The following is a 15,571-nucleotide window of genomic DNA, read 5'->3' on the forward strand; positions in this document are numbered from 1 at the left end:
TACAGCTATGAAAAGAATTTCGAAACGTTTTGAAACAATTAATTCACGCCTTAAATCAGTTTAATCTTGAAATTTTGTATATTATGTAATAGAATATGACAAATTATAATACTTTGATTACAAATGTAGTATACCAATCGGAGGTAAAGAGCTTCTAGCTGATTTAAATGTTGCAAAAAAGTATTTGGTCGTTATGTTATTCATTTCCCGCATATTAAAAAAAAAAAAAAGAACGAAGTTCAGCCCGAATATGCTTAGCTTCAAAAACATTTAAATACATCAAGAAAAAACTAAATACATATGCGCATACGCATACTTACAAGTGTATATGACATTTATATGTTTATTATATAGGCATATATATCAGCGCACTTTTTTTGTGACGGTACGCCGTACCTGCACCTTTTTCAGCATTTTTTAACGTTTATCATTACTTATTATATTATTATATTGTTAAAAAGATGTTTAGTATCATTGCAGTTGTGATTTAGCTTGCATCGAGGTGTGAACTGGTAGTTAAAAGTTAGACAATCCATCTCTGAGTACTGGCTCATATATATATATATATATATATATATATATATATATATATATATATATATATATATATATATATATATATATATATATATATATTATATATATATATATATATATATATATATATATACAATTGTGTGTCGAATTCTTTCGAGGGGGTGGGGTTGGTGACACCATTAGGCACCGCACCTAGCGATGCCACTGGCTAGAATCTATTTTGATTTATTTTGTTAATATCTCTTATTTAAAAAAAGAAGAAAATTACGTAATGGGGGGGGGGGGTTGAAATAAGGATGAAATATGAATTCTTTAAAGGGATATAGTCCGACCTTTAGTAATGAGGGGGATTTCTGCGTGGCGTCGATTTTTTGGGCAACGTTTCATCAAGAGCAGAACAAATAACAATATTAGTAGAAATAGAATAAAGAACTATTTATTTTCTATCAGCAACCTTCCACTGATTTTATTTTGCGTGGATAGACGTCCGAAAATGACATTACGCTGAAGGAAGTGAGGGGGGGGGGCGGAAAGAAATTGAACCTTCGATGTGTGAGGATTAAGAATGTTTGACCTCAAAGTTTTTCATTTAAGAAGTTAGTTTTTAAAATTAATATTAGCACTTTAAACGTAATTAAAAAAATTGGTCCCCAGACGTGCCAACATTTTCAGTGATAATCAAACAGTAGGGGAAAAATGCTTTAGAAATAAACTATTGTTTCAAACTGCTTGTTTTTTTTTTCTTTGATACTTGTGCAAGTGAAATTATTTTGCCCCCTCCTTTAATTACGCTATATAACTATCTATAGACCACAAGCATTCATAAACTATAACTTTTTGATGTACATGTACATAAATTATTAATTCTTTGGCTTTCTTTTCTTGTTTTGACCTGGCAGAGTTTATATCCTTTCTTGAAACTTCAAAGAGGCAAGTAAAGATTTTAGAAATTAGCCTAATAAAATATTATTTAGAATTTAGCTGTAAAATTAGACATAGATTCTAGATGTAGTTTCTAAAGATAGTAGCTTAGCTTATTTAAAAAAAAAAAAGTTGAAATTCCTGAGTAGAAAGGTTGAGATAAAAGTATTTCTTTTTTAAATGTTAGATAGATAGGCCTACTTGTTTCTGTTTTGATTTCTCAGAAATCTATATATATAGTATAGCATTATGATTTCATTTTAATATTACGAATTATTAGCTAAGTCGGATACATTATTACTGCTACCTGTTAAGATTAATGTAGTAACAGAATGGGGGAGGGTGGTTCAGACTTGTGGCCCTTAAAAACAAATAGTTGAAGAGGTTAAAATATTAAAGTGTATTTAGATGGCATTGCTTTTAAAGAGCAAAAAGTGACGAGAAACCTATCTATTGGTGTACGGTAAAAGTAGGCCAAAGTCGTATTCGGGGGGGGGGGGGGGGGGGGGGGGCGTGGGGACGACAATATTTTCCGGGGGGGGGGGGAGGGGCGGACACTGTCAAAAATATATGTTTTCTCTATAAATTCCATTTCTTTCTGGAGGGGGGGGGGGGGATCCCCTTGCCACGCCGTCCCATTACCTAAATTTGTGTGTTAGAGTTTATTAGTTATTTATGTATGGGGTATTGAGATGCCTGGAAGAAACACTGCTTCGTATTGTTATTGTAGTTTAAAAAAAAAAAAAAACTGTGTAACGTTATTTTTGGAAAGGTTCCGACTTTTCTGTGATTGTGTGATGGTGGCTAGAATAGCATGATGTCAATTTTTGTACGACATGTAAGGGGTCGTCCAAAAAATGACGTCACACTCGTAGGGAGGAGGGATGGTTCGTAATTTTGTGACGGCGTGTGATGAGGGGGGGGGGGGGGCTCAGATGGTGCGACGTCACATTTTTGCATTTTAAAAAAGCAATGTTAGAAAATGAATTTTAGCCGTTATATTGCGAAAACTGTTTTGATACATTGTAATAGAAATTAGCTAAAATACTCTATATTGACAGAGTTCAGTCAAGATTTAGGAAAAATATCGAATTTTTAAGAACAATTCAACTGCTATTTGGAGGGGGGATGTACGCTGAGGTATGACGTCATTTTAGGGGCGGGGTCTGGCTTTTTGTGACGAGGGGAGGTTAAAAATCGTCAAAAAGTGTGACGTCATTTATGGATGACCCCTAAGGAAAGGTTTACAGTGGCATAGCTTGTAATGGAGGGGGGGGGGGGGGAGTGCCGACCTTTATGGGGCGCAAAAAGGGGTAGTAAAACAAAATAACTTTTTTTATTTTACTATGCAATACACACTCAAAGTTTCGAAAATAAACGACTGTAAGGCTTGACTTACTAGTTTAACTTCTTTCTATCTTGATTGTGTGTAACAGTAAAAATTATACCCTAAATGAATCAGCGACCGTTAAAAAATCACTCACCAATATTTTTCAAGGGGGTTGGGGCGCTTTTCGCTAACATAAACCGGGTGGAATTACACCGCATTGGTGAGTTGATAAATTGTTAACACTTGACTAAAAAGAAGCCAGATATATTAACGCATAATGTATGATTTCTCCAGCTAGTGTTGTCAAAATTTTTTCGACTAGTAATGTGTAGTTAAATGTTGGGTTCCCTCAACTTCATAGTGAGGGATCAGAAACTTTACATGACTGCTGCATATTTCTTTGATCCAGTGGAGTAAAGAGAAATACCACGGATTCTTATCAGCTGTACCAGTAAAATAGCATACGGTCGTAACGGGTGGGGTTAGAAGGCGATTCCATTGCTCGTAATCCTAGGAGCTAAGCAAAATATAACCAGGCTTTCTATATTTAAAATTACACTATAAACATTTTTATTATAAAATAAGTGATTTTTACTGAAGAGATGGGGCGTTTGATTGCTTGTTTCATACAAATCCCCTAATTCTGCAATTCTTATCTAGTAAAGGTCACAAGTTCTACTTAACGAGCTATAGTACCAGAGGCGTAGCGAAGGGGGGCAGGGGGGTACATACGTCCCCGGGCGCCGACCTTAGGGGTGCCAAAATGGGTTGGAAAAACAAATTAAAATCTCATTTTAGGTGCAGTTTGCATTATAAATATAATAAATATATGGGGGGGGGGGTGCAAATGGAAAATTGATGGTTTGTTCCCGAGGGGGGCGCCAAATTGAAAGTTTGTCCCCGGGCGCCGGGAAGGGTCGCTACGCCTCTGTATAGTACTGAGGTACAAAGTCTGACCACTGCACAACAGGTCGACTAGTACTGCTGTATTACTATGTTTAACCTAACTAATAAACAAAACGTGTTATACACTATTTTCCAAAATGGTCATTACCACAAACTCTGACATATTTGTATTTCTATATTGACAGAAAATGTCCTATCCAATTGAAGAAAGTGGTGCTGTTGATATAGATGTTAATATAGATCAATATGATGATATAGGTAAGTTACAAGTAAGAATGTCTGGTTTCGTTATTGAAGATGTAGATGGGAGGTCTACTTTTAAGACACTTGATTGTTCGTCTGAGCTAAATCATCCACAGAAGATGTCTCTGGTCAGTTTCTCATGATCAAACTTTTTATTCGTCTCTGGTCAGTTTCTAATGATCAAACGTTTTATTCGTCTCTGGTCAGTTTCTCGTAATCAAACTTTTTATTCGTCTGTGGTCAGTTTCTAATGATCAAACTTTTTATTCGTCTCTGGTCAGTTTCTAATGATCAAACGTTTTATTCGTCTCTGGTCAGTTTCTAATGATCAAACGTTTTATTCGTCTCTGGTCAGTTTCTCGTAATCAAACTTTTTATTCGTCTGTGGTCAGTTTCTAATGATCAAACTTTTTATTCGTCTCTGGTCAGTTTCTAATGATCAAACGTTTTATTCGTCTCTGGTCAGTTTCTCATGATCAAACTTTTTATTCGTCTCTGGTCAGTTTCTAATGATCAAACTTTTTATTCGTCTCTGGTCAGTTTCTAATGATCAAACGTTTTATTCGTCTCTGGTCAGTTTCTCATGATCAAACTTTTTATTCGTCTGTGGTCAGTTTCTCATGATCAAACATTTTATTCGTCTCTGGTCAGTTTCTAATGATCAAACTTTTTATTCGTCTGTGGTCAGTTTCTAATGATCAAACATTTTATTCGTCTCTGGTCAGTTTCTAATAATCAAACTTTTTATTCGTCTCTGGTCAGTTTCTCGTAATCAAACTTTTTATTCGTCTGTGGTCAGTTTCTCGTAATCAAACTTTAGATTCGAGGTCTATGAGAGCCAGGTATTAAAAATATGAGGTCATCTTATACTGATGTTCAAGTGAATAAATATATAGTGATAAGTGGAACAACTATTTTACCCCTCAACAACATCATTTTTATTTCCTTTTTATGATTTTACTTGTCTAGAAAAATCCCAGACTTTTCCAATAACACACACTTTTTAAGTCATCATGTTGATTAGATGTAGGACGTGGTGGTGAGAAGTGGGATTACAAGGGAGAAGTGGGATTATAAGGGAGAAGTGGGGTGGTCAGGGAGAAGTGGGATTATAAGGGAGAAGTGGGATTATAAGGGAGAAGTGGGATTATAAGGGAGAAGTGGGATTATAAGGGAGAAGGGGGATTATAAGGGAGAAGGGGGATTATAAGGGAGAAGTGGGACGTTTTAGGAAGAGGAGACCAAAATAAAAGCTACATAACACATGAAATTCTTACATTTCAAAAATAGGCCTTTGAATTTATTTTGTAATTTGACTAAAGTCAACGGATGTTTATTACGAAAATTAACTTTAAAAAATAATTGTTTTTTTGTGGTCTCTAAGGTTTTGGGAGGTGGCAAAACACTTGTCTGTTATTGGCAACTACCATCTGGTATGCTGGGCTTTTCGCAGTTTCAGCTGTTAGACTGATGTTTCAGCTGTCAGACTGTGAATTATGACAGAGCATTTGGTCACATATAAAACCTGAATCTTGCTGTGGCACAAAGATCATTGCATGAAGACAGTTGGGTCCAATCGTAAGGTTGTCAACTTGTTTGTTCCACGCCACCGTAGCGACAAAACATTGCCGTGTAGGTGTGGAAAGCCTCAAACTTTTTCCTTTCAATTCCCTCAGAACAACCTTAAAACGAACTCTTTGGTCTGCAGGGGCTTTGCTGCTTTTTCAAATGTGCTTGCGACCCACGCTTTCTTTACAATAGTGCTCATGTAAAAAAATATGCTTGTAGAATATAAATAAATATTGGTACCTTATAAAACTATTTCCTGCGTTAGGCCGGCCAGAGATAGAGGAAATAGAAATACAAGTCATGCTAATGCTTTGTATAAATATTACTTTTCTTTTGAAACAACAAAAAAAAAATATCTGATACTCAGCGTCATTTTGTGTTTTGTTTCTGTAAAGGTGACTTGTTTTAGGTAATTGTAACTCACTTTGTAAAGGTTATAAAACGTCGTTTGTCTGAATTCTGATGATCCACGCTAATTGATATTTAAACTTTATAAATTATGTCTTGCATCTTCGGGGGGCATTCATAGATAGAAGACGCCTTCTAAAATATCTAAATAATTTGAGTGCTACCATTCTGTTCTGCAGATGATATTGATATCGTACGTTTACAATATTACCGAAGGCGTGTGTTGGTGGATGACTCGGCCTCAAATGAAGAGGAGGGTTGCGATCCACAAACTTTAAACACGAAGATGAAGGTAACATTTCCTCTAGGGATCCTTTTGTTTCATTACTTTTTATATAAAACTGTGAAGTAGACAAGAGAGACACATTTCTATTCTATTTAGTGGCAATTTAAAATCCACCATATTTAGACAATCTGGAGAGATTAACAATTGAAGTTGACATTTTTTAAAATCCAACTCGTTTAAGATATTAACTTGTAATTCTAGAATATAAATAAGCATATCACAAAGGGTTAAAATTTTTTCTCCATATCTACTTTCAGAACTGGCAGGATGTAAGCCTATCAACGAAAGTTGGCAATATTTTGCCATTATTAAGCTATCCTGACCAAGAGCTTGTAAGTTTTTACTTTTCATGTACACGGGAGAATAAAGGAACTATTGTAATCGTTTAGAAGAAAAAAATAGAATCGAGATTTTCTCAAATCTTAAATTTTTTAATACCTTCCTGAGTCGAAAAAGCCTATTTAAAAAAAAATATCTGTATGTTTGTGAGTTATGTAAACACGATGCCTTGAGTACCGTTTCAGTTAAATGGATGAAATTTCATATTATATAAAAGTGATTAAATAATATTCGTAGGTTTATACCAATTTTTGATCGATTTCCGGTAACCTGAAGTGGTACTCTTTATATTTCCTGTTTCTAAAAAACATGCAACTTGAAGTGAACAAAACTTCACATATAGGTATTAATTCAAATACGTAAGTTTCTTAAAACTTTCCAGCAGTTACGTGTAAACGGAAATTGAACTTTACAACTTGAATAATGTTTCAGTTAGGTAGATGAAATTTATTTTATTAGTATTAGAACTTCTTTCAACTTTTGAGCCATTTCCGGTAGCCGGAAGGGGTATTTTTTTTATCTACTTCAGTGTAAATATGGTACTTTGAGTACCGTTTAGTTAGGTAGACGAAATTTCACATATAAGTACTAAATCCTATTATTGTTGAATCGATTTTAGATTTTTTCTTAAAAATAAAGAATTAAAAAAAAATTAACCATTCATCAAAGAACTAGTTCTGTAATTGCTGCAAAAACAATGTCTTTAATAAAACTCTTATAAAATATTACATAGTTCCTCGAATTCCCAACAAAACAATAATTAGATCTATTTTAAAAATATTTCAGAGCGCTTACATGACAAGTTATAAACGAATAGTGTTTATCAACTTGAACGATATAATGCTATTTGAGTTCTTGAAGCCGGGAGATCTACCGCTTCATACATTCGTTTTTGGGTGGATACAAGCTTGCCCGGGATTTTCGTACGAGTACGAATTTTTTTATAAGAGGTAAGCTTCATTATTTTTTTAAATATCATTGGCTTCATTATGCTTTTAAATATTATTGGCTTCATTATGTTTTAAATATCATTAGCTTCATTGTGTTTTTAAATAACAATGGCTTCATTATGTTTTTAAATATCATTGGCTTAATTATGCTTTTGATTACCATTGGAAATATTAATATTTGGTATTTCTATGTGTGAGGGATGGTGGGGGCGGGGGTTTGAGGGTTGTGGCTTTAAATTACCTTGGCGTGATATCGTTCGGCTGTGGAAATTCAAAGAAAAAAAACCGGGAGTGATCTCCCCTAAACTTTCTCGAATATTTTTATATAAAATAACAGGGGATGGGAACTCGGGCTATAGACATGATTTTTAATCCATTTTAAATACTTAAAGTTTTAAAAATAGAATAAAATCTCGTAGACAAATTAATTGCACACCAAGTGAACGCGAAATAAAAAAAGCGCATAATAGTGCGCAATATTATTAGTACTTTTAAAATTTACATTAGTTTTTTGAGAAATCGGAAGTAGCGTAAATTACTACTTCCGGTCAACGGAAATTACTCAAAATTTAACAGAAGGTAGAGAATTAGATCTTTTACTTACATGTGAAATTTCATTTATCTATCTGAAATAGTACTCAAGTTATAGGCTTTTGAAAAATTCAAAGTAGAAACAGTACCACTTCCGGTTATCGGAAATCGCTCAAAAGTTGATACGGATCTACGATTTTGATATAATACTAATATATGAAATTTCATCAACCTAGCTGTAACGGTACTCAAGTTATCGTGTTTACACACGGACACACACACAGACACACAGACACACACACAGACATACGGACAAGATTGCAAAATTATGTTTTTCCGTATCAGTGAGGTGTAAAACGTCGAGATTTGTAAAAATCTCGATTTTTTTTTTTGCACGATTACAATACTTTCTCTATACTACGTATATACGAGAAAGTAAAAAACACCTAAGAAATTCATGTAATGTCCTCAGTAAGCAGCCTACCGTTTCTATATGTAGACTACATCTTAGATGGAAGTTGTTTTGCGCTTAGTCCTGCCTAAGGCTGGTACCATTCACACGTGACATCAAATAATTTCTTGTTTTTACGTTTTGATTTGCAACAGGAAAATTCAATCCAATGACAATTTATCTTTACTAATTAAATTAAAAGGGTAACCCGGGCAAAGCAGTCGAATAAAAAAAAGAGGGAGGGAGGGGGTAAAATTTTTTTTTTATCCATTCATAGTTTCGCTGTCTGTCTGACAAGAACGCTCTGTCTGACAAGAACGCTCTGTCTGACAAGAACGCTCTAGAGAAAACACAAGGAAATTAAAAACATGCATAGTATTTCGAAAAACGAAGTATGACGTCGACACATTTAGCACAGAGTAGAAAATAATCTCAAACCGGAGAGTAAACATTGAATAAAAAGGACATTTTGTCTTATCTAAGTGGTTTGCGTGAAGAGTTTCTTTCATACAATTCTTCGGGTAGGGGCGAAGCCCCACCCCCGCGTAAGAACGTCTGAGCCCCCCCCCCCCCCCTCCCTAACTCAAAAGAAATTTCTTCATCGATACTCTATAATAAAAATTACCGCCTAATTAATGTGTCTAATCTAAAAAGTGGTTTTCTTGCAATTTCTTTAATGCAATTCTTCGGGTAGTGGCTAAGCGCGACACCAGTGTTTCTTTCAGACTTTTTCCTCCCCGGAGAGGGGTGGGGGTACTTGAAATTTTCGGGGGCGGGGGTAGAATTTTCTGGGAGGGGGCGGACACTGGAAAAAGTATATAATTATATTTCGTTGAATGGGACGGTAGACATGTTTTGGGGGTGGGTGGGGGGTGGGGGGGCGGTGTGTGTGTGTGGGGGGGGTGGTGTGTGGGGGTGGGGGGTGGGGGTGGTGGGGTGGGGGTGGTGGGTGGTGTGTGGGGGGTGGTGTGTGGGGGGGGGGTGGGTTGGTTTTAGTTTAGAGAAAAGAGACAGCACTATCAGCCTAGCGCCCGTTGTACCCTTCCTCAACGGGCCATTTTTCTCGTATATTATGTTTTTATTATCTGCGTCATAATTCATAACAATTGTTATAAGTGCTGAGTTATAGGACCAGGAGATACACATTTAATGCGATCTATAACATCGCTCGCCTGTCAAACTGCTTGTATTTCTAAGCAATTTTCCTCATAGAAATGAATTGAAATGCCATAAATCCGTAACAGCCCTTCAAAAAGCCATCCAGGTTGTTTATGCTATAATTTAAAAAAAATGTGTAATGATAAATATTGTATAAAATCATAAAAGAATTAAATAAACTACATGGTAGTTTTAAAAAGTTTATTTACCTGAAAACCGACCAACTTGAGTTTACCTTGGACACTGGCTGAGGTCGAATAAAACGTATAGAGGGGATAGGCGGCGTAGCTTTGCTTTGTTCACTTACATAACTCTCTCGGTCAGTTTGATTCACTTACTCGTTACACTGTTAAGACTACATTTTATCCATAAACGTAAAAGCAATTAGCTTTAGTTCACCGAATTTACATCAGTGTTTCTTCCAGACTTTTTTCTCCGGGAGGGGGGGGGGGGGGGGGAGAGAAGAGCACGTGAAATTGTCGGAGCCCCCCCCCCCCCCCCCCCCCCCCGAAGAGATGCCTGGAAGAAACTCTGATTTACATAATTGAATTTTCTCTTTACTCGTCTTTACCATTTATTTACACTGCTTTCTCCCATTGCACCGCCAGGCCGTAAAAACCCTAATCTATCTGTTGTTGTGTTGTTTCTTTCTGCCATTGAGAATGTTTCAGGGAAATGATTTAGACAAGTGTCATAAAACAGAACAGTGCTGATGAACGACCAGATGAAACTGTTTTTTTTCAGGTTGTGAAATGCGCCGTTTCCTCGTATCTCAAAATTTTGTTCGCAATTTAAAACTTGGTGTATATGGGCGAGGGTGGTGCGAGGGGTGCGGACCGCACCGGGTGACACCATTTAGGGCGGGTGACATCAAGGCAAAAAATAGCAAAATATATAGAGAAAAATGATAATTCCACTTAATCAAGTGATTAATTCGAGTGTTAAATAGTCTTTTAAGAGGTGTAAATCGAAAGTTTGAGGGGGGGGGGGGGTGCAAATCGAAAATAAATTGAAAGTTTGTCTCCGGGAAGGGTTGCTACGCCTCTGGGGGGGGGGGGGTGACACCATTAAGTGCCGCACCTGGTGACACCCGACCTCGCTACGCCACTGATATATATATATATATATATATATATATATATATATATATATATATATATATATATATATATATATATATATATATATATATATATATATATATATATATATATAATTTTTTAAAATTGTACATCATTTAAATATAAAAGAGTTCTTTGAACAGGTTCCCCTCTTTTAATTGCCTGAACAATGCCGGCAGTGTTTCGATGATATCAGAAATGGGGAACAACTCTGTTAATTCGATGCTAGCCCAATGCGTAAGTTGGATTATTAAGTAACTCGTTAGTAGAGGGCAGGTATAAAGTATTTTCAGCCACCACAGGGGGTCACTAAATCCATTGTTGACAAATGGATCAGAGACATGAAAAATGAGCTAGCAATTCAAATATCAAAATATAATTTAGGATAAACAATGATTCTAAAAATATTTGAAAGCAATGGAGAATTCCAATATAGTTATAAGGAAAGATGGAATTACATTACTTTTCTTTTAACAGCATCGAAATATTTGATGCAATAGTTCCCAACATGTGAACAGGGAATACATTTGAAAGAGGCAATTTACGATCTGAACTTTTGAATGAAGTAATTGTCAGATAATTAATGGAAAGATGTTTACTGTTTGTCATCTGCATTCACCATCTCCTCTACAACTGTCTACTATCCTGGATATTTTGTCGCCTATAACTTGTCTTCACAATCTGATTGACAACTGTCTAAGAATTGTGTAAGGATATTTTATGCTTTGTCTAGACTGTGATTTTGTTTTGGAATAGCATTTCATCAAATTATGATCCTGGGATGAAGAGATTTTGTTTGAAGAAATGCATACAATTATTTAATGAAGACACTATTTGAAAAATGCATACAATTATTTAATGAAGACACTGATACTTTCTCCTATTCTGGGTAACTATCAAACTTGTCTGTTGCCTTTGGTAGACCTGAAGTTGATATTGTATTGCTTTCTTTTGATTAGTGCATCAAAATGGATTCCTTACTGGACAAGGGCGTACCATTTTACATTGTGACCAAGGATGAGGCAGCCTTTGGCAGAATGCAAAGAACAAATGATCGACTGATCAGAATCATCCATCCACGCAGATGGCAAAATGGACAGTAAAAAGCTCATAATCAAAAACTTTCACATTATGAGAATCCATTGTTTAAAATATGAGCGATTAAAGAGCTGGAAATCATATGATTCTTGAAGTGAACTTGATTGTAGTAAGCTGTTTTATTGTGAGCCCTACCGATGGTAGAATGATGCAGTCATGGATGCTTAACTCACTTAACTGATGCACTTTGTATAACAAGAAAATTTATTAGCTCGGCTATGACATCAGTTAACAAGGAATTAAAGTCTAAGTCAGCATCTAATAGCCACAATGCAGTTTGATATCATAAAGCAAATAAAATAAAATAATTTTACACAGGCTAGCTAACATGCTCACTTAAAATGAATAAGCTTTGTTAAAGTTTAACCACATACTGATTCAATAATAAAAGCACAAACCAAGTCATTTTCTCCATCAAACCGAAACAAGGGACATGTTTATCACATTATAGGCTCTTTTCAAGTTGAGCTGAAGAATAAATGTTCAGGATAGTAGTTTAGTCTAGAGGGAAATGGCTGTTCAATTTACCATACAGGATGATTAGTTAGAGGGAAATGGCTGTTCCACTTACCATACAGGATGTTTAGTCTAGAGGGAAATGGCTGTTCCACTTACCATACAGGATGTTTAGTTAGAGGAAATGGCTGTTCCACTTACCACGCAGGATGTTTAGTCTAGAGGGAAATGGCTGTTCCACTTATCATGCAGGATGTTTAGTCTAGAGGGAAATGGCTGCTCCACTTACCATGCAGGATGTTTAGTTAGAGGGAAATGGCTGTTCTCTTACCACTCAGGATGTTAAGTCTAGAGGGAAATGGCTGTTCCACTTACCATACAGGATGTTTAGTCTAGAGGGAAATGGCTGTTCCACTTACCATGCAGGATGTTTAGTTTAGAGGGAAATGGCTGTTCCACTTACCATGCAGGATGTTTAGTTTAGAGGGAAATGGCTGTTCCACTTACCATGCAGGATGTTTAGTTAGAGGGAAATGACTGTTCCATTTACCATGCAGGATGTTAAGTCTAGAGGGAAAGGCTGTTCCATTTACCATACAGGATGTTTAGTTAGAGGGAAAGGCTGTTCCATTTACCATACAGGATGTTTAGTCTAGAGGGAAAGGCTGTTCCATTTACCATGCAGGATGTTAAGTCTAGAGGGAAAAATCTGATCCAATTGTCAAACATCGATTTTTTAGAAAACTAAAGGAGCAAAAAAAAAATCTAACAAATAAATGGAGATTGTAACCACAGCCTGCCAAATGTCACACTAGTTCGCTAATTTATAAAATGTAGAATTGCCTGAGGCAACCAACTATGGGAGGGTGGGTGAAGGAGGGGAATACATGAGAAAATTAAGTATTTTAAATTGTAGATAATTAATTTTGCTTTTTTTCTAAATTTCTTTCCGTTTCCCTCAATCTGAGGGAAACAAACTAGGGAACAAGGCTTAGAAGGCATTCTTTCAGGTCTCGGAGTCGGCAAAAAGCTTCAAGAAAGAAAGTTACTTTGCATTTTAAAAATTAAACAAAAAATGTAGAAAAAGAAAAAGAAAAAAAGAAAAAAAAAAGAAAAAAAAAAAGAAAAAGAAAAAAAAAAAAGAAAAAGAAAAGAAAAAAAAAAGAAAAAAAAAAAAAAAAAAAATAATAGCAAAAAAAAAAAAAAAAAAAAAAAAATTACGAAAGAGGAAAAAAAAGCAGAAAAAAGAAGAGAAATAAAAAATGTTAAATATTTATATAATAAGATGTATGTGCAAAACTATCAAATTACTTACATAAAAAACCAACCTTTTTTAATCACATCTGTAAAAGTTGACAATAAATTAAAGTGTAAGTAGACATATTTCAATTATTTTTTAATTGTCTAGATATATTTGGGACAGAAATGGGGTTAAAAAAACAACCAATTAGCATGAGTTTTTTGAAAGATTTGCACATCAATGAATTTTTGTTGTTGATTTAATATTGTTGTTGTGAGTGTGAAGTTAGACAACTTGCAAAGCCACATGTTTATACTTGGCCTACCTACATCTTGCAGCTCATTCGTCCAAAGAGAAAAGCAGGCTGAAATCGGACTCAACGGCTTATATGGGGCATAACCAGTTGACAAGTATACTTTTGTTTGAGGGGATCCCTTCCAACGCTAAAATTAAGAACGAAGAAGAAGATTCCGTCACTCAATAATTTCTTTCACATAATGCACTCGCTTAGCAGCTATATTTAATTCTATCCATACAGACACAGTATGTAAACAACTTACATTTGTATTGAGGAATGGAGACTTTCGTGCTAAAACTAAAGCGAAGTACACAATTATTCCAAACTTATTATTTTTCCCCCATTAATACAGCTGCAATAAGTTGACCTGAAAAATTGCTGCTTTAATAAGGTCGCTTCATTAGGAAGTGGGTAGTGGGATGAGCTCCCCCTGGATCCTAAGAGAGGACAGGGACTGTTGGTATTGTTAAAAAACTGTTTGCCAGATAGTGAGAAGCCATTCTTCAAAGTGCTATTTAACGTATCAACGCGACTAAAATCACTAAAAAGAATTCGAATGTTCAGTTTTTAATTAAAATAAAACCGTAGCTTATTGTATGACAAAGTTCAGAATTTAAATTTAAAATATTCGATTCATCACCCTATTTATGTTTAGTTTTATGCGAAATGTCGCGGCTGATGAATAGAATTTAGTTTTTGTACATTCAAACTGTTGAGGCCGTGATCTAGGCTAGGAGGTAATAGACCATGTCTATTTTACAAGCTCTTATTTAACTGTCGTCATAGATCAAAACTTTAATTCTAGTAAAAATATTCAATACATAATATAGCGACCCATGTTTTTTTCTCTAATTATTAAAATAATAGTATTCAATATTTAAAGAAAATCGTTTATTTTCCTCTTCTCAGTGCATAATGACATGAAAGCTTGTTGTTAAAACGTTTTTTATATATTTAAAAAATACGCTCTACAGAATTGATAAAAACTGGTTACTTCCGCGCTGTCAAAATAAGTCATGATAATGATTGCACCTTGCTTTGTTTAGCGTTTATTGGAAACAACTTCAACCAGCCATTGTAATTATTTTCATGTACAAAACACAGCTCAATGTCAGGTTTGACGTGATTAAGGTCATTAATGCATGACTCTGTAGATTCTGGCATTTAGTTTGTTAGCATTGAGCTCGGGTTTATTAATTAAAGCAGCTATGTGAGTCTGTACTGAACTTTTTTATCCAATTTTCTTACTTTCATGTCAGCTTTTCATTTGGGAGTTTTCAAAGACATTTACTGTTTTTATAATTCGATGTTAATAATCTCACTTATTATAAATATACATGTAATAAAATTTGATGTATAAAAATGATTGTTGTGGTATTTTGTATTATATATTTTTCACTGATGTTTTTAAGGGAAAACAAAAATATTTTTGTCATAAAAACATTGACAGTAGACCGTCCCTGAGTTCACCCAACTCTGATGGGTACCTAACTCACTTTAGGGAAAGTAAAGCGGCTGGGTTTAGTGCTGACCACACCATCTCTTTATATGCCGAGGTCACAGAAACAAGTGAACTCTACTTCACTTGCCCCATAAACCGTCAGGTTTGAAAGGGAAACTTTACTTTACTTAAAGGTCCATTTAAAATAGATTTGAAGCATTTAAAAACTGTTGGTAAAGAAAATTGGACCAAAGGAAGCACACCTGATTCTAAAGAAATAGAAAACTT

At 35.1% G+C, this 15,571-nt stretch overlaps 1 protein-coding gene across 2 annotated transcripts; it reads left to right on the forward strand.

Moving 5' to 3' along the window:
• Positions 1-1,426: 1,426 nt before the first annotated feature.
• LOC131952838 (uncharacterized) lies at positions 1,427-15,044 on the forward strand. 2 transcript variants are annotated; one of them, XM_059315726.1, is made up of 7 exons: positions 1,427-1,467; positions 3,880-3,952; positions 6,094-6,206; positions 6,458-6,532; positions 7,326-7,489; positions 10,894-10,987; positions 11,710-15,044. In XM_059315726.1, the coding sequence occupies exons 2-7, from the start codon at positions 3,883-3,885 to the stop codon at positions 11,851-11,853; spliced, it is 660 nt and encodes a 219-aa protein (XP_059171709.1). In that variant the 5' UTR covers positions 1,427-1,467; positions 3,880-3,882; the 3' UTR covers positions 11,854-15,044. The 2 variants fall into 2 exon arrangements, with proteins under 2 accessions (XP_059171709.1, XP_059171710.1); XM_059315727.1 differs by lacking the exon at positions 1,427-1,467 and adding an exon at positions 5,322-5,515 and having other exon boundaries at positions 3,882-3,952.
• The last annotated feature ends 527 nt before the right edge of the window (positions 15,045-15,571 follow it).

The sequence above is a fragment of the Physella acuta genome, unplaced genomic scaffold (assembly GCF_028476545.2).
Source record: "Physella acuta isolate Inbredline_101_S28 unplaced genomic scaffold, ASM2847654v3 ptg000891l, whole genome shotgun sequence".
NCBI lineage: Eukaryota > Metazoa > Mollusca > Gastropoda > Physidae > Physella > Physella acuta.

Coding starts and splice junctions, on each gene's coding strand:
- LOC131952838 (XM_059315726.1), top strand. CDS start 3,883: ATGTCCTATCCAATTGAAGAAAGTGGTGCTGTTGATATAGATGTTAAT. Junction 3,953..6,093: donor AGATCAATATGATGATATAG/GTAAGTTACAAG, acceptor TCTGTTCTGCAG/ATGATATTGATATCGTACGT. Junction 6,533..7,325: donor GCTATCCTGACCAAGAGCTT/GTAAGTTTTTAC, acceptor AAAATATTTCAG/AGCGCTTACATGACAAGTTA.